This window comes from Gopherus flavomarginatus, chromosome 16 (genome assembly GCF_025201925.1).
Source record: "Gopherus flavomarginatus isolate rGopFla2 chromosome 16, rGopFla2.mat.asm, whole genome shotgun sequence".
Taxonomy (NCBI): domain Eukaryota; kingdom Metazoa; phylum Chordata; order Testudines; family Testudinidae; genus Gopherus; species Gopherus flavomarginatus.
The window spans coordinates 25,684,937-25,704,210 of NC_066632.1; the positions used below are offsets into that span (position 1 = coordinate 25,684,937).

The following is a 19,274-nucleotide window of genomic DNA, read 5'->3' on the forward strand; positions in this document are numbered from 1 at the left end:
TCCCGCCCCCACCCCGCTGTGGCTGCACCATCGAGTCAGCAGGAGACTCCTGGAAATTAAGACAAACCCTTCTTGTCCTATGCTGGGTGGTCATGGAGAGCAATTGATCGCCATTCAGTACCAGGGCTTAGGGTTTTAACATGTTTCTGGGTCCTTGGGAATGAAAGGCACCAGTGTTGGCCATCACTGGGGTGATGTATCTGACTGGGGTCCTCAATCAGGCTTCTTTAGTTAGAGCGTCCTCCTGGAGTCCTGGTAGAGTTTTGCTAGTGCGGATGTGGTGGGGTCTCCCCTCACGCCCTCCTCTCTCCTTCCAGGACACCCCTTCACGCTGCTGCCTTTGCAGACAATATCCACGGTTTACAGCTGCTGCTGTGTCACCAGGCTGAGGTAGACGCAACCGACCAGTTGGGAAGGACCCCTCTCATGATGGCTGCTGAGAACGGGCAGACCGCAGCAGTCGGTGCGTAGCAACCCAGCACTTACTTCCTTGGCCTGCGTCTGGTTCCTCCTTTTTGTTCACCCCAGTAGATCCTTTCCCCCACCTCCCCCCGAATAGCATTTAATTCCGAGGGAACCCCAAGATCCAAGGCTGGGCCATGGTGACGAGATGGAATTGACAGTCGGGTGGGAGGCTCTAGGCTGGCAGGTGCTCAGTTCCAGGCTGGGGTGTCGTAATCAGAAACCCGCAGTGTTCTGAGTGTTCGCGCACACCCAGTTGGGTACGGTGCCATTCCGCAGCTAGCGGACATGCTGTTCCTGCTTCCTTATCCCTGGAGTAAGGGAGTCCGGGCTGTGTGGGCCTGACGCCGTTTGCCTCTCTTGCTTCTAGAGTTCCTGCTGTATAGAGCGAAAGCAGATTTAACTGTGCTGGACGTCAACAAGAACACAGCTCTTCACCTGGCCTGCAGCAAGGTATGGGATTGACCCTTCTGTTAAACAGTCACGTTCACCAAGATCTTCATTCGGTGAGCCTCAAAACGTCAGAGCGTGCTTATCTGTGCCCTGCTGGTGAGACGAGATTGCACCCCCAGGCCTTGTCTACACAGGCATTTGCACAGGTTGAATGAAGCCAGTGTCCACCCAGTGTGGACACTCTTGTGTGAATGTCAGTGGCTTATTTTGGTTGATCTTAAATCTGTTTTTAAACAACTTAACCTAAACTGAAATAAGGGTTTGTCTACAGGGGGAGTTATAACTGATTAACTCCTTGTGGGGACGCTCTTATTCTGGAATGAATGTACCTTATTACAAATAAAGTTTAATCCACTTTGGTAGTGGTGGGAACGGGAGCTTCCAGATCTGTGTGTCGAATGCAAACAAACCAAAAAAAGGAAACAGTTTGTAACACAGAACGGGGGTTATTCTCAGACCCCTGAACAGAGAAATTGGGTAGGAGGAGGGAGTAGAGAACAGAGGCCTAAACTAGAGATTGGAAAGTCCACTAGTCTGTGCGTTTCCCCGTGCAAACATGGGTCAGCATGGAAGCGTATTGAAACAGGACCATTCCTCTGCAAAGCACTAGCAGTGTGAGAACACCATTTGCAGAGACACCTGTGTTCTCCCTCCCCACCTTATTTGCCTTAATTTTAAACTGTTCGGTTTTATTTCCAGGGTCATGAAAAGTGTGCCTTGTTGATCTTGGGGGAAACCCAAGACCTTGGCCTTATCAATGCAACTAACAGTGCTCTGCAGATGTGAGTATGCGACCAGCTGGTATGAATGGGGGAAAGAATATTCGGGGGGTTTGGTTTGATTTGGTTTTAGTTTTGCCGGGTGGCTGTAAATGTCTGGAGGCTTGAGAGAAAGGGGAAGCCAGGAGGTTGTGGGTGAGCCCAGGTGGAGGAGCAATCCCTGGGCCACAGTCCTAGGTGGAAGAATCACATGTTCACACACAGTAAAGAGCCCTTTGCGATATGGATGTTTTCCCCCCTCTTAGCCCTGGAGAATCTCAGTCCAAAGGGAGAATATCCTAGCGTGCATAGCGTGCAGTCCTTTACAATAACCTCTCGCCTCCTGGTAGTTCAAGGGAGGTAGATTAGGCCGTAAGATGCTGCTCTGTCTTGAAGCTGTCCAAGGGCTTTCACTGATTTGCACAGCTCACAGCCACCTGCCTCTTTCATGCAGAGGTGGGACCCACCAAGACCATTCCCAGCATGCACTGTGCCAGGACGGCTCTCAGCAAGGTCAGAGCATTGCCTGCTGGGACTTGGGATCCCCATGGCCACACTTCTGCAGAATGCCTTTGTCTCCCTGCCTCCTCCTGTGGGTCAGCCTTCCCTAGGCCCTAGCTTCAGTTGTGGGCCCTTCTGTGTGTTGAGTTTGTGTTGCTCTCCAGTCCAGAGCTAGTTCGCTGTCTCCCCAGCCGATCAGAAAACTCTCGCAGGGTGCACCAGTGCGGAGAGGAAGCCGCGTGCCGCTGATGAGGGTTGCGCTGAATTGGAAGTGTGTCGGGGAGACTGCTCCAGGCGGAAAAGGCAGCAGAGTTGGTTCGGTAATGCATTCCCTTTCCCTGTTGCCTGCAGGCCGCTCCATATTGCAGCTCGGAATGGGCTAGCCTCTGTTGTCCAGGCCTTGCTCAGCAGAGGCGCCACTGTACTTGCTGTGGATGAAGAAGGTGCGTATGCCTCAGAGCTGGGATCTCTGGCGGATGGGCGGGGTCAAGTACAACATAGTCTCTACGTGGCATCTTTCTGGGCAGGGGTGGCTGGTTGGGGTTCTCAGACAGGCACCTGCACCTTGACTTGGATTATTTCCTCACCCCCTGTACTGAACATGGTTATGCTCTCATGCTGGGTTTGCTGTCAGCGACGCGGGAGCAGCCCTTGTGGTGGTAATGCTGGGATCCCCGTAGCCTGGCAAAGACACGTCCAAGCTCCACATCCCAGTGGGGCAGCAAGTGTTGTTAACGTGGCTTTCGCCCCGTGTGTCATCCTCTGGGTCACCTGGCCAGCTGGGGCCACGCATGAAAGCTCAGAGCTGGGATGAGGATAAAGAAGCTATTCGCGTGGCTGTAGAATCTGCGTATTGGGGGATCAGTGGGTTTTTTCTCTGCTTCGATCCTGAAAGTATTCGCAGCGCATCCTTCCCGCTACCAGAGGAAGGGTTTCTGGGCCTGCCAAATAGGCCCCAGTTGCATTTGTTTTTCCCCCACTTAAATTCTGGCCTGGTTTTAGCAACTGCTAAAAGCCTCAAGAACAGCCAGAGCCCCAAAGCAGTAACATGAATTTCTGGGATCCCAGTTTTCAAATAAAGCCCCACACTCCAGTCCTAGCTCCTCTGCTCAGGGAATAAAAATTGCCCTGGGTGAAAAAATTGAATCCACAGCTCTGGACACACTTAAAACATAATTTAAAAAAACGGTTGATCAGTTGCCTTTCTCCGAGACCACAAAGGACTAACCCCACTGCGGCCCTGCCCAGAGCAGCCCAGGAAAATACTTAACGGGTTTTGCACAAGGTCTGAAGGCTCCTGCCAAGGGGAGGGAGTGAAACCCAGTGAGCAAACAGCCCTTTTCTAAAGCAGCAGGCTCCAGTTAGACCCCGGCACTGGTCCTGGTTGCCTAGTCTGGGATGGGGAGAGTAAAAAGCTGCCCCCATGCAATGCTCCTGCATCAGGCGCTATCCATTTACCTGCATGTCTTGGGCCCTATCACCATGGTATCTGAGTGCCCCAGAGTTTTTAATGCCTTTTTCTGAGTGCGCTACTGTGAGGCCAGGCAGGGATCCCCACTGGGGAGCTGCAGCATAGAGAAGTTAAGTGACTTGCCCGCGGTGTCTCCCAGGGATTCTGTGGCGGAGCTTGGCACTGACCCCCCCAAGCCTCAGGCTAATGCCCTATTGCTGGACAATACTTCCCCTCTGTGCTTGGGGTGGGAGCAAGCCTTGTCCTGCTGCTTAATGCGGCAATGTCCCAGGGCCCCTTTGACGCATGCAGCTGGCTCGACGGCTTCACTAGCGCTGCCTCATGGCTTCGTTGCAGGTCACACCCCGGCCTTGGCTTGCGCTCCCAACAAGGATGTTGCAGACTGCCTGGCACTTATCCTCTCCACCATGAAGCCTTTCCCACCTAAAGACGCCATCAGCCCTTTCAGCTTCAACCTCCTCAAGAACTGCGGCATTGCGGCCAAAACAGCGGCCTGCGGGGCCCTGCCCAACGGCAGCACGTGCCCGTACACCACGGACCGGCACAATGCGATCGGCTTAGACGGCTGTTACTCGGAGTAGCTTAAACGATGGGTATCTAATATCTTCTTCTATTTATTGAGAAATTCTATAAATATAGGGCACTTTAAAGGAGAACAAGACTGGACAGGCCTTCACACAGGGCTTGGCAACCGATGTTAGAGCTTCCTCTTCTGCCTAGGCCCTCACTCGGTTGCCAGCAGCTAATTGACTTAATGAGCAGCTGGCAAAGATCCTTTCCTCTCCCCGTGTTCAGTGCAGGCGAACCCCTCCTGGAGCCACGGCTGGGAAAAGCAGCCCCACTGCATTAGCACAGCTGGTCCCAGGCAGGGGCCAGGGAAGGTTTCAGGTTTTCTGAAAAAGGGACTTTCTGATTTCTAACTTCCTGTTTGTAGAACTAACCTCTCCCCGTTGGGAAGCTCCTTAGGAGGGCAGCCCTGCTTGGTTCTTCTGCAGTGCACTCCTCTCATCACCCAAACCGTCTCTTGGTGACCGCTGAGCTCTGAGGCGGCAGCGATCATTCAGCCATAGAGGGCTGCTCATGGATAGACGGGCTTCTCCACCATTAGAAATTGGATTGCCAATTCCTTTCACCCAGTAGCTGGGAAGAATGTTTGGTCCCTCCCAGCCCTGAGGTTGAATTGACTTTGGAGCCAGTTTTGTTTCAAATCCTCCACCTGGAACTTCCCTTTCTGTCTGTCTAACCCTCCGCTTTCCTTTCAGTTCCCCTCCCGTGCCCCCGACTCTGCGGCGTGCCGGCTCTGTTCATTCCACAGCTGCACCATCTAGCCAGAAAGCGGAAACTTGAACTTGGTGGGAGGGGATTAGACAAGCGAGCGACTGCTGAGTGGTGGGCATTAGCACCTGGGCAAGTGCCACTGTAACTGCTCCTTCCCTGAATCATTTTGTTTTCATGCTCATCCTTTGATTCCAATAGGAACACTTGAATCCCGAACTACTGTACCCAGGATATCGAGATAACCTCTGGCAGCTCTCACTCCTTCATATGCAAAAACGGGTGCTACTGTCCATCCGCCGCGGTCTGCTCCGAGCCCCACGTTTGCACTGCTGGAATATTCCCTCCCCACACCAGGCACTTTAGGGAATCTAATTTTTTTCTTCTTTTGGCAAAATGTTGGATCCTGAGAGGCAATTCCTTCTTAAGTTTTGTTCCTCTCCGTATTGCGCGGCCATTCCCGTTTGAGAGTACGTCAGTGTTGCTTTTTAACATTTATTTATAACGAAATGAGCTTTTACGTTTAAAAAAAAACACACAAAAAAAAATTTTGGAAAGTTTTAACCTTTTAAGGAAAAAAATGCACTTCAAAGTCCTCATTCACAACCCTAAGTCTGTATTTATTTTTCTAACGTGGCATCTTGGCAGGTTTTATTAGCGTGTGTGTATGTGGGATTGGTGTTTTCATTTTAGTGTTGGTTTTTTTTTATTTTAAAAATCCTATTTATAATGCATGTTTTAAACATTCAAGAATGTGCACTACTTTTTTTTTAATTACTGTAACAGTATCATGTGCAAAAAAACAAAAAAAACCCACAAAAAACCTTTCACCATATCGCAAGTCTGTTTGAAGCCAAAGACTGGGATGTAGCTATCAGAGCAGGTCAACGGGCCAAAAACATTCGCTGTACGATCTTTTCCACTGATTCTCTTTCCTTTTGCAGCCCTGGGGGTGGGATAACCTCCTGGTTCTCAGACTATAGTCAGTGACGTGTGCGCGTGTTGAAAGAACTATTTTGAGAACCAAGCCTTGGGTTGGAGCCTGGGGGACGTTCAGGAACGGATCTCTCTCCTTTTCATTCAGCAGAGCATCGTCGCTAGTCACTTTCTCTTCTTGGTCAGTAAGACTGTTACAGGAAATGGGCGAGCCGTAAGTGACATCTATGAGAAAAAATCAGCATTTCTTGGATCAAAATAGCATGTTTTTAAATGAAGGTGAATTCTGATTTTCTTTTTGGTTTTTTTTGTCCAGACGTTTACTTTACGTGAAATGGGCATTGCAACGAATTGCTGTTTCCCGCAGGCAATGACAGACTGCCCCCTTTCCAAAAGAGCACCAAATAGGGAGCGGAGAGACAGGATGCTGGCCGTAGCTGCATGCTGGCAGCTGGCAAAGAGAGGTGCTTTATCCGGGCAGGAGTAGAGTCTGGAATAGCGAGCAGCTCCTGTTGCACTGTTAATTTCTTGTACCAAAGTTTAACTCTTAGAACCAAATGTGAAGTTACAGTCTTGGCCTTTGGGTGGTCAGCGCATCTTCCTTTCATTTCACGGAACGGTTTCACCTGGAGAGTAGCAGAGACTTGGGTGGCATTTCTGTTTGTTTTTCCTCTTGAAAGTTGTCTTTTTTATCCTCACTGCACCAGCTGAGCTTGGTCTCGCTTAGCGTTACCATCCGACACTCCAGCTCAGCAAAACCCTTGAAACAGGGACTGCCGAGGGAACGCTCCGTGTGTAGAAAGTAGCCAGTTCTGGTCTTCAGAGAGGGCCTAAAATCCTCAGATGGGGAAGGAAGAAAAGACAGAGAGCCAGCCTGTTTCCCTCAATGTCAATAAAACCTTCCTTGCTAGTGTCTCTGATAGTCTAGAAATCCAATGCACAAAAGCAGAGTGAGGATTTCTCTCCACCCACTGGATGCTGGACCATTCTGTGAGGCATAAATAACTTGAACCAGTCCTTCCTTCCCCTTCTGAAAAATGTTACAGAAGGCTCAATTCTTAGGTACGTTGCGGCAAGATCAATTCTCTCCTCGCCTCCACCCTCAGCACTAAAGTTCTCTACCTTGATAGCAAGTGTTACCTTTCTACACCGAATACCTCAGTTCGGAATCAAACCACACAAAACTTGAATGAAAGATCCTCTTGGAAGATCGTTTTCAGTATTCTGCAGAGGGAGAACTGGAAAAAAAAACAAACAAAACGACTTGTTTACATTATTGTTGAGTTCGGGTACTTGCCTCTTGCAATGCTTTCTCTTTTCATTTTTAAAATACTGAATTCAGGCACTGCCTATTTCTCAGCCTTCAAATAAGCCCCTGTAACATTTCCTGTAACGGGGCAGGAATATGGGTCCAAAGTCAAGATTTGTCCTCTTTTCCCCCCGTCCCGCCCCCCTGGGCAAATGTCCTCCTCTTACTGTGCGGCAGCAGGCCTGAGCATTCAGAAGCGTGTGAGAGCACTACACTGACAAAGCTGTGCAGGTCTGGAAGCCCTGGCTTCCCGAATCTTTGTCCTTTTCCTGGGGGTTTGAAGGAACAGTGACAGAATTGCTGGGGTGAGTTACAGAGACCTGGCACATTTAGGGCACGGGAGAATTGCTTTAACAGCTCAGTGGTTTTGAGTGAAATCCTCGCCCTGTTGAAGTAAATGGCCAAGTTCCTGTTGACTCCAAGGCTTGGGTTTCACCCTCGTGTGCGCATGTACAGCAGAGGGCAAGACGCACGTCCGTGCAGCACTGAGAGAATTTTAATGCCATCTTTAATTTTAATTAAATATCACAGGGGGAGGATTTCAAAATCATTTAAAATAAGGGCAACCGTTTTCCCCTCTTCAGGGCAAGGGAATATCTTAGCATAGTGTTTGGAGCGTGCTGCTTTTTTTAGTATAGTGGCATTAACCTTTTTTTTTTTTTTTTTTTTTTTTTTTTTTTTTTTTTAATTAAGAGGAAAAAAAATGGCCTTTGGTTTGCCTTGTTTTCATGCTGTAATGCATTACCTCTTCACTTGACATGGTAAAGACTAAACTCTGACAAGACAATCAATGTGATCTCTCTAAGGGCTTCAGCATGTCTTCGCTCTGCTGCATCGGACTTTCTAATTTAGTTTTATTTGCTCTTAGTACATTTTGGGGGATTATTTTTACTCCTCCCCTTGTGTCTTTTAAAAAAAAAAATAATAATAATACCGGAGTGGAAAAACATTCCAGCAGTGCATCCGCGGGGGGGATGGGAAATTGGCCGTTTCTACCGCAGGCGCCAGCCTTGTTCTCCTTTAACGCTGTAATGTAAACATTTGACAGCACAGCTTGACAATTTAAGTAATAATCAAAGTGTTTGGTAATAATGCATTATTTTGCTAAACGAGATTTGTGATGGTTTCCCTAGTGCATTGTAAAGAGGGTCGGAGGGAAACTTCCACTTGTGTGTGGGCCCCCCCGTCCCCCAACTTTGTGTCTCTCAACACCTCATTGGCATTGGCATAAGAACGTTACATGTTTTGTGTGTGGCAGCGGGGAGGCCTTATCTAAAACTTCCTCTACACAGACCTTTATGCCAAAGTCAGACCATTCCTGCTTGTCCTTCTGTTGGGCTCTGTGCATAGATTTGGCGTAGAGTGGACCTTTTCCGCTTCCCCCAGTGCCACTTGATTTTTTAAAAACAAAACGGGTGTGGGATTGCCCCTGCCCCTCCCAGAAAAGGAAGTTTCTCTCCATGCCCTCGCTTCACAGCACTTGCTTCAAGCACTTTTGTTAAAACCTGAGAGTCTGGTTTCTCTTTAGTGACCCACGGGATAGAGAGCAGCGGGGAGGGGGGGCGGGAGGGGCGAGAGATGAGTGTCTGGGGGGTTATATTTTAATGTTGAAAGTTTCTGTTTCTAGGGAATGAATGAACAAAGGGAAGTTGCGTTTAAAAGAAAAAAAAAACAGCACAAATGCATTTCAACTCAAAAGATGTATTTGCACTGCCATTGTTAGACACGCTGCCAGACAGGCAGCTCAACTGAGCCATATAACTGCTGACAAACACTGAATGTAACGTCCTTGACCAGGGCTGTCCTGGGAAGCTAGGAATTGGCTTTATTCTTGATGGGCACTTCCATGAATTCAAAAATAACCTGAGGAGGATGATACCGTCGTCACTTTTGTTTCGGTTCCCGAGTCACAGCAGGTTAGAGGCTTCTCTGGTTTTTGGTTTTGTTTTTTCCCATGTAACAGTCTGATTTTCTCCCCCTTGTCCTACAAGGAGGGAGAGTGGGTGGTCAGTCCCAGATCTGCATATCCCAGCCGCTGAGATCGGGAGATAGCACTAAAAACACAGCTCCGAAGGGGAACAAGGAAGCTGTATTTCCCAGAGCGTTCCCAGCGCTTACGTGGCTTCTGTCCGGACAACGGACCTGTGTCGTTTTTCTGAGCGTATCAGATTATAAGTATTAGTAAAACAAAAATAAAAATCAACTTTTTTTTTTTTGGTTAGGTGGGAGCAGCAGGGGTGGGGAACAGCACTGAGATCTCCCCAATCTCTTGTCCCACCCCATCAAAAAAATAAAATAAAAAAAAGGATCAACTTCCATCTCAAGATTTCCTCTTGCACTTCAACTCTAATTCGGAGGAGTGTTTCCTCCTCACCAAAAGGCTCCATGCCACAGGGACCAGAAAGGGGGGGTGGAATTTGTGTGATTTTCCCCCCACACACACACCCCCAGTTGTGAATGTCAAAGGTCTTTTCTGTTCCATTCACACTGTAAGCCCTGCTCTCACCTTTGCCTTCAATAAGAAACCAAAGGAAAAACCCAACCCCCCATTTGAGATCACGGGCGTGAAAACGTGGACCGTTTGGGTTCGGGGCTTTGCGGTTACAAAAAGCCGTTTGAACCTCTTCTCCTGGCTGGGGTCAGCAGCACTGGGGGTGTATTGAAAATCTGAAACCGCCAGCAGGAGAGTAAAAACTGGACACGGTTTTTTTGTTTGTTTGTTTGTTTTTGGGGGGAGGGGGGTGTGATGTGAAACTTTTCAGCTGAAGCAAGAGAGGGAGACAACCAGGAGGAAAGGAACTCTTGGAAATTTAGAGCGATGGCTCCATTTGGATCATGAATATTTAGTCAGACTTAAAGTCCTTAAAGATACAATGTGAAACAAACCAACTAGAATCCGAAGGGGGGGGCGGGTTGGGGAATACACCTTTAAGGACTTTTAAGGCATCTGTAGCACGCTCTCAGTGTCTTTACAATATCCTATGTGTAAATGCTGCACCTCTGTATATTATGCACATAAAGCATTTCTTCGAATAAGATAGGACAGACCTCATCACCAGTCAGGTATAAACAACACTTCCTCTTCTGTGTCTTGGTTTTCCAGCGCATGTGTGTGTTTGCGCGTGTGTGTGTGTGCTGCGTGTGCATCTTTTCCAGTTCACTTTTGATGCAAAGGAGAAAGGGGGTGGGGTGGGGAAATAGCCTTACTGAATCCAATCTTAACTATCGTTCGTCAGCTTGAAATGAATAAAGCAAATGCATGGACCCCTGAGCAATCGGTGCAATTTCACCTGTGCTGGGCCTTTATAAAGCACTCGATCAGAACCAAACTGTAACACACTCTCTGTTATATGGGTAACGACAGGAGCAGGAGGAGCTATTTTAAGGCCGCCCTGCCAGCCTGCTTCCAATCTGTGCTCTCAGAGAGCAGAGGACACAATTAGTTCTTCATGGATAGATGAAAATTGCCGTTTCTTTGGTGCTCTGCACTCGGTCTCTGTGGGGCTCCGGTGTTTCTGGGATCCTGGCCTTTGCCTGCGTAGGCCGTCTGTGTGTGGTTAGCGATGGCTGGCGGAGGCCCGGTCCTCGTCCGAACACTGTAAAGGGGTGGGCTGTAGCATGTCTTGTCTTCTCGTGCCCAGGACCCCTTCCTCTTCCCGTGAGGTGCTACGTGACTATTCTAGCTCAAGGATGAAATCTCTGGTGCAGGTTGTTATTGAGCCAAGGCAGCAAAAGTGCTACGAAGAGAGTGAAGCTGCTTAAAGTGGGAGAGTACAAGAGGTTTCTTGGCCTACTTGCAGAGGAGAGGTGCTTTTAAATCCAGTTTACCTTCCCAGGCAAAGATGTCTCCTCTCCCCTTCCCGAGAGGGAGGCTGTTGTGTTCTGCTGCCTTTGCTCCTGGGAGGTAGGTGGCCCTGGAGCACAGACCTTTCAGAGGAGAGGTCCCCTTTGAGTCCTCTGCCAGGCAGCCAAGTAAGCCAGATCGGGTGTCGAGAGCAGCTATTCCTTAGGAGCTGGGTTGAACGTCTCCCTTAGAACGGAATGGGTCCAGAAACCACCCCAGCCCTTCTCTGGCTCTCGCACTGTGGGACCCGAGAGTGGACATTTGACCATTTTCCTCTCGTCCATTGAATGTTACAGAGGGGAAACGGCTTCATCTCCTGGGTGCCAGTGGGTTCTCGGTTTCTGAGACACCCTGCTCAGCCGCACCATCCCTGGCTCCATTTCTTTGCCACACGGAATCTGGATACACCACTAGCTTTTGGATTTTCAAGCCCTGTCACTGGGGCAATGTTCTGGAGAAAACTCCCATGTAACCCCCGCACCCATCTCTCCCTCTCACCAGAGATGCAACCCACAGCAGTGGAGAAGGGAGTTAGCCACGGGCCCCAAACCACTGAAGAAGTTTTGGTAGCTTTTCCTTTTGCGTCCTGTGTCTGAATTTGCACTGTGAAATCCAGCTTGTTCGGGAGCAGAGAAGTGTCCCATAAAAGCAATACGTGAGCTACGGTGATGCATGCAAGGAACGTTAGGAGATGACCAAAAAATAAAAACAAACAGGGACAGTTCTTCAATTTGAGCTGCCCTCTAGGGTGATCCTGTGAGCCTCAGCCAATATTCGGGGGGTCTTGGTACCTTGGAACTGCCCCGTCCCCACGCGAGCGTTGCGGTGCTGGTGGGCAAGAGGGCATTTTAACAGAACCAGGTTTCTCTTTCGAAATCTGTCTTGATTTCAAAAAGACTTTTTTCTTGTTGATCTACTTGAAGGTACTAACCAAAACGGCTGCTGTTTTCATTTTTAGTTTTTTGCTAGGAGGGAGTGTTTGGGTGTTTGGAAGTTGCTTGGAACTGTCAGTTCCCTGGGGGTGTGGGTGGGGGTGGTGTCAGCCCCTGCTTGGCACAAGGGTCTTTTCTGAAAACTGCATCAGGCAGCCTGACAGCTCCAAGAATATAGAAACTGCAAAACCTTTTTGCCACTACATGCCTTGCAGCACAGGCAAGGGTAGGGAACAACCAGGTCAGTCTTCTTTCGATAGAGGGGGAAGAACGCCTGTCTCGGGCCCCAACAGTCCACTGTAGATTTCAAATAAATAGATGGGGGTGGTAAAGGGGGTGGGTGTGGAGGGAAGCCCTTCCTCCCCGGTGGAGGTGGAACGATTTGGAGGGTATATGGAAAAATGGAGAGTGGAAATCTACAATGATTTTCCTTCTCTTTAGCCTCCCACAAACAAAAGCAGGCACCAAAGATGGACCAGAAACACCACCTGGATTTAAAAGGGTTTCTGGCAGGTTGGGTTGAATAGTGGGATCCTCCCCCCCCCCCCACAGCACAATATAGAGGGAATAGATTTTACAGCCTGATCAGAGATCACCCCTTTGGGGTCCTAGCGTTGCCTCTCAGCTCCCCCGAGTCGTTGGCTTGAGGAAGCAGGGCTCTTTAACTTCAGAGATTTGGGGTGCTTTGCTAACAGATTGGCAGCACTGCTGGCTTTGCAACATCATTGCATCTGAATTTAGATGCTGCAAAAAAACAAAACCAACTCACAGCCTTGGGATGCCTCTGAGGGGCAGATGTCGCTGAGAAGGTCCGTGGCCCCCAACCTGAAGGGTCCCATCACCCCCATGCTGCTTTTTGGGGGGGCTGCAGAGGTGTATGTGGTCTGTAGTCATGCCATGCTTTCAGGACACGCTGCTTTGCCATCCAAGGCGGTGCATCGAGTCAAACCTGGGGCAAGCTGATGAGTGTTTGGCAGGTTTGCCACCTTATTCGGTGCAGCACTGGCAGCTTGTGCCAGAATGCAGGGCCGTCGCTGCTTATGGCCAGCCACCGGGTGCAGAGGGGCTTAACTGGAGCCTAGTGTGTTAGGAGTCTGCAGCAGCTTTTTGTCATCCCTCCCTAGAATCGTCGTAGCGTGTAAATACAGGATTGAAAATTGCACTGAAGCTAGCTATGTGCCAGCTTCTATCTCCCCTCCTTTGACCATGTTTTTGATTTGGGTTTGGATTTTTTTTAAGTCTGTATCCTCCTCCCTTAAAACCAAAAATTAAAAGGCGCCTTTGTCCTGGAGGATGCATCAAGTACTGTCTCACTCTGTCCTGCATCAGCTTAGATTCCCACTCTGTCAGATCAGCATCTTCTCCATCCACCCTCCACTCAGCATGCTAAGGAAACGTCTGCTTGCCAGAACTATTCTGGATTTCAGGGTTTGTCTCATCCCTACAGATCTGTCAAGTTTCTATTTTATTTTTGGCCTTAGGGCTCCCATAGCTTTCTCTTGCTTCCTTCTTTAAGGAGGTATTTCAAAATCAAAGACAAAAGCCAGCAATATGTAGCAAGAATCTTGTTTCCTCCCGAGCTGCACGCTGTCTTAGAGACGTCTTTACCTAACAGTACCCATGCCACTAAATTCCTCTCAAAAAGTGCTGGTAGCTAATAGATGGGCAAGGTGTCCACATTGGCTCAGAAACCAGTGATCAGAGGGGCAGCACCCACTTAGAAAGCTGCTTCTGTCTTTAAACCACTTTCTTTGCTTGCTTTGTTACCCTGTGCCGAACATCAGTAGGTCTTGGTGCTGCTTAAGTCAGTGTCACCCATGATGACTCTAACGCAGATCAGAAGAAGAATATGTTTCTCTCTTTGGCTCCAGTTGGTTGAGTCCGGTCAGTTTCTTCTGTTTGTGCAGAGGAGAGGAAAATGTGATGGTCAAACCACAAAACCTGCCAGGGGAGCTCAGGGGCAGCTGTGGGACATGAAAGTTCTTGACATGTTTTGGTTTGAAATTGACTAGCTTTGTAGTCCGCGCTGTCCCTTCAAACACTCCTTGTTAACGGTAGTGCTTCCCTGATATGCCTGCACATAAGGGGACTTTGTCAGAGAATCATGTTGCTATGAGTGACCTCTAGCAAGATTAACACCACTCTGCAAAACAGTTCCTGCAAACTTGCCTGGGAAACCTCTGACATGGCTAGCAGTGGTTTTGACACCAGACTTTTCTGTGTGACTAGGGGGAGGCCAGAGAGTAGAGGGGTGTTTTTTGTTTACGAGGCTCCAACTTTGCTATTTAGCAAGGGTAACCGAATGCCCTGGATTCTCCAATCCATCTGCTGGAAGATTGGAATCTTGCCCCATGCCCATCTTGCCAGTAACTTGCTTAGATATAAAGTAAGATCCCAAATCAAAGCACTTTCAAGACCCCTCTTTAATTCAAGCGGTTAGTTCTTCACTATCCTTTTCTTTCCTGTGCACCTGTGTGGAGAGGAGCGTTTTAAAGTGTATGCTCATTATGTCTTCTTAGGAACAAAGCCATCTCCCATTGGCTTTGGTGATCTCTAGCGACCTACCGTCAGAATTTCTGCTTTTGGACCTGCTCAGTCTTGAAAATCTCTGTGTATTTTCCTGTCCTGTCTCTCCCTCAACCCAAAAATCTTGCCTTGTAGTGTCAGTATTGGTTAAATAACCCTCCGGCCAGCCCCGTGCCCCTTTCCCTGCTCTGCACCAGAGCTCTCTGTTGTGGGCCTGTTAGGAACTGGATTTTTAAGGAATTCCCCGAGCTTGGTTGCAGTAGTTACTCCTGCTAAATAAGTTGATCTGAAGACAGGAGTGGAGGTGGCCGGGGAAGAGAAATGGGAGTCACTTTATTTCCTTATGTTCTGTTTGTCGCAGATGTGCCAAACTGGGGAGAGAGGGGGCAGTCGCCTCCAACGTCTCTCTCGCTAAAGCAATAGACATTGGCTGAATCTTGCAGGTTCTTCAGTCCACGCTCTACTTGGGGCAGCAGTAGGGGATTCACGAAAGTTCTCTCGGACAGTGCAGGTGCTGGCTGGGAATTTGGGTGGAGAGGAAGGCGGGCAGGGAAGGACAACCCTGCCTGCCTGTTGGAATTGCAGTCGGAACCGTAACGTTCACTGTAGAAATCGGATAGTTTCAGTCCCAATTCCCTGAGCCTTCGCTGCTGGAATCTGCTGTCCCTTATTCCCTTCAGGGTGTGCTGAAACCTTCTAGTTTGCACTGGTATTGGTGCGTCCAAGATGAATACAATACACCTCGCTCTCCGGACATCCCCCGACAATACCCCTGTGTGGTGTGTGACAGCATGTACAGCGTTTAGGTGTGTTCTTTATGTCCTGTAACAAACGCGTCTTGTGCATCCGTTTCCTAGAACGTGCTGTGTCGTGTGAGATGCATGACGTGTGATGCTGCCTATCCATCGCCGGGCTGGGGGAGTGTCTCCTGCCCTCCCCAGGCCCCTCTCTCTGCTGACACACCTCACGCCCTAGTGCGGAAACATGGCATGTGGTTTTGACTTGAATCTCCCCAGAGCCATTTCTCATTCCTTTCCCCTTCCCCGGTAGTTGTTGCCTGTGCTCAGTGAATTTCTAGTCAATACAGTTCGATTCATATGGGCATCAGGGGGATTTTTTCCCCCCAGACTTTGCCCACAGGCAGCGTCGACATGAGCTGATAGCCACCATGGTTGCCTTTAACGAGAGAGGTGCATCCTGCGTCGACTGATTTTCTGCCTTTAGGGCTCAGTGTAATATGGAAGATGGGGCTGTTAACACATCCTGGCTTGGACTGGTTTAGTGCAGCTGGGAGAAAGCTCATCCTTACACCCCAGAGCCGTGAGTTCCTTTGCCTCTGCTTCTCCTGACCTGGCCCCGACGTCAGCGAGTCGCGCTCCCGGGCAGCTGTTTGGTAGCAGTTTGCCGGCCGCTGATCTTTGGGTCTGTTTGAAGATCTATGTTCCAGACCCATGGTGGTTCTGGTCTTCAGGGAGCAAATTCACCTCGAGGGTGAGGCAGGAATAGCCCCCAGCGGGGACACAGACGGCGCTGACTGAAATTGACTTGCCGCCGCCTCGACCCATACGTGCTGCGTGCAGGAGACAAGGTGCCAGGGGGTTCCGCAGCGTGTGCGGACGAGGCAGAAGCAGGCGTCTCAGCCCAGGTCGGTAGATCAGTGTGGCTTTGTAGTGTTGCAGAGGACACTGGGCCCAGCCGCGTCATTCAGACTTGTTGCTTTTGCAGGCAAGGGGGTGTCACCTGAGACGCCAAGTTCCCCTCTGTGGTCTGGAGGAGGCCCGGGGAGCCAGCACCCATGGGACCTATTGGCAATAGACTGATTTCTAGCACCACGTATGTTCCATTCCAGTGTCGTGGCTTGTTGGCTGCCATGGGGTTTGCGGGGGCTCAGCGCTTTGATATTTCAGGCTTTGAGGTGTTTTCCTGGCCTCTTGCTCTGGCTTCCATTTCGGGCTGCACAGATGCCAGAGCGCTGGGCTGGCCCAGCTGGAAGATCCATCTGGGGAGCTCTAAGGGGAGGGTTACTCATTGTGCCAGGGGGCTTACAGATCCCCTTTAACCCTCCCCCCCAGAGGAGTTAGCTCAGCACTCCTCACACATTGAGAGTACCAGGAGGAGCTCCCTGCCAGCCCCCCAGAAGCTGCCTCGTCCTGCGGGCGTGCACTTTAAACACGTGTCCCCAGCGTGAGTGAGCTTAGGGCAGACGCTTGGATGTATTTCGCTCCCCCTTCCCACAGCATTTTCAGTTCAGTTCAATCAGGTACATTTGGGACCTGACTGAACTGGATTGGCACTAAACCTACAAGTGGGGACCTGGTCGGTCACTGCGGAGGGGTTGGGGCATGTTTGCGTGCACGTGGCGGGGAGGTGGCTGCATCGGGTGTGAATTTTACGTCATCAGGTGGGCGGGGGCGTTGTGTATTTGAGATGGTTGGAAATACAAAAAAGCTTTTTAATTTTAGACTTCACTGCACTGTTCACACCTACCTCTTGCAATAAACAGAATGGCTCACGGGTGTGTAGAATGCTTTCTTGCCTCTGAAATCCCACCCCCCAGAGCCTGGGGCTGACAAACTCCTGACATCCCAAGCAGCTGGCTGCGTTGCCGGGGCGGGGTGGATCCAGCCAAGGAGCTGCTGGGAAAACTTCCACTGAAAACTTTCTCCTTCGCCGCAGCCCCCCTGCGTCATGTTACCCTTCCTGGAAAGCACTGACACCCACCGGCTCCGGCCTCTGCTCGCTGGATCCGTTTGCTTATCGTACTTAACAGCTGCTGGGGTTTGCTTTGGTTTTTGAAATAAAAGGGGCTTTTTGTTCCCTGGGATTTTTCCCCTTCAGAGCACTGAATCTGGAACCTGCTGAGCAAACCCCAGCGTGTGGTGGTGATATTGTTCCTAATGGACGGGGGACTTAACTGGAGGTCATGGTGCAGGGCAACTTAATTGGACACCTTTTAATTTCAGCAGGTAGGGGAGAGGTGCGTGCGTGAACCACAGCTGTTTGAGATGCTGGGGAATTCTCGGGGGAGCAGCCGTCTTCTCTCCCCCCACAGTATCAGCAGAGGGCAGGTATATGGGCAAGGGATGGACCAATCTTTGGAAGAAACGCCAACTGTATCCCCCCAGCCTCCTGAACCAGTTCATTCTTCCTTCCTCCGCTGGTTTAAAGCACAAAAGCTGCCCTGCCGGTTGGTGGGTGGGCGGGCGGAGTATCAGGATGCCTCTGCTTTACCAGCAGAGGTGCAGGGGACCCTGCGGGGATGCACACGGCGTGAAATACGGTAGAGTTTTGATGTGCAATTAACATGTAAAAAGGAAACAAGGTGTGAAACCCTCTCCTCCCCCCACCCGGGGCTGAGAGGCTGCAGGTGCCTGACTTGGCAAGATTTGAGCCACGCAGGTTTCATCTTAACAGCTGGTTTCTCTCCCCTCCCGTACAACCCGGCACCCGGGGGGCGCCGACATCAAGTCCTGACCAACGAAGCACTTGTCTCTGTGGAGGAAATTAAAAAAAAATAAAAAATCCTTTTCGTCAAGGGAAACCCAAAGCTGTTAAACCCCCTCGTGGGGATATGAAATTGCATAAGGAAACAAACCAAGAAGCCATCCATCCCCCCAGCGTGAATGCCATCCATTTGCCTTGTCCCACTCCCACAGGCAAGCCCGGTGGCCAGTTCCTTGTTTTCTGAGATGTTCCATGTGTGTATTTTGAGAAATCCTGCATCAGTTGTGGGAGGGCGAGGGGGGAGGAACTAAAAACAAAAGCATTCAGATTTGATCTATTTTATACAATGTATCTGCAGCCAAGTCCTGTTCTTCATATTGTGGCTTTGAATCAATTATGTTTATTAAAATGCTATTGCTTCTACTTCCTCGCCCGTCCTCTTTTCCCACCGCCCGCCGCTGGGGGTTAGCACTGGTGGGATCAGGCCTGGGCGGCGGGGGCAGGGGAGGGGCTCTCCTGCAGCGTTTTTCAGCCATATATCGGATCTCAAAGCAGGCAGAATCATCATGTCTGTTTTACAGATGGGGAAACTGAGGCCCGGGGAAGGGGGAGTTGTCCAGGTTCACCCAGCAAGTCAGTGGCAGAGCTGGGAACAGAATTCTGGTTTCCTGACCCCCAGTCCAATTAAACTAGCTTTAGTCTTTACAGAAGCTGTTGGCAGAGGCTAGGTGGGGAAACTGGTCTGCCATCCGAGGAAGTGGGTATTCACCCACGAAAGCTCATGCTCCAATACATCTGTTAGTCTATAAGGTGCCACAGGACTCTGCTGCTTTTACAGATCCAGACTAACACGGCTACCCCTCTGATACTGGTCTGCCAATGAAAGTTGCAGCAGCCTCTAACCCCTGCAAAACCTCAGCTTCAGTGGGCAGGCGCGCGGGGGGGTGGGGGTCCTTTTGTTCCATTCGGTTAAACCACTAGCTGCCCAGCAGATTTCGGAGGCTCCGTCTTGGGCGGTGCAGTGGAAGGAGGGAGGAGCGCTGCCGCTCGTCTCCGGACGGTGGTGACGGTGAGTTCGCGTGTCCACTCCCCAGATGAACGTCTCCTCCCGGCGATGGATGCACGCTCTGTGTGGGGCGTGGGGCTGTTGGCTCCCATCAGACTCCGGCGCTTCCCCGACCTCCGAAATGCTCCGTTCTGCCCCCTTCGTCTCCTGTACCCACCCCAGATCGCCCACAGATTGGCTGCATTTCTGTCTCTGAAACGCCAGGACTCGCTCGGGTCACTTGGGGGCCAGGTGGCTTGAGGGCGACTGGGCTGTTTTCAGTCTGGCCTCGTGCACTTGACGTACCCAAACGTCGGG

The 19,274-nt window shown here is 50.2% G+C and overlaps 1 protein-coding gene across 2 annotated transcripts in view; it reads left to right on the forward strand.

The window, feature by feature from the left end:
• ANKRD52 (ankyrin repeat domain 52) overlaps window positions 1–18,334 on the forward strand; it is a 49,243-nt gene extending 30,909 nt beyond the window's left edge. For both annotated transcript variants that reach the window (XM_050924683.1, XM_050924685.1), the window contains exons 24-28: window positions 318–463; window positions 833–915; window positions 1,615–1,697; window positions 2,526–2,617; window positions 3,982–18,334. In XM_050924683.1, coding sequence (XP_050780640.1) covers window positions 318–463; window positions 833–915; window positions 1,615–1,697; window positions 2,526–2,617; window positions 3,982–4,226 — 649 coding nt within the window. In that variant the 3' untranslated portion in view covers window positions 4,227–18,334. The remainder of the gene's footprint in view (window positions 1–317; window positions 464–832; window positions 916–1,614; window positions 1,698–2,525; window positions 2,618–3,981) is intronic.
• The last annotated feature ends 940 nt before the right edge of the window (window positions 18,335–19,274 follow it).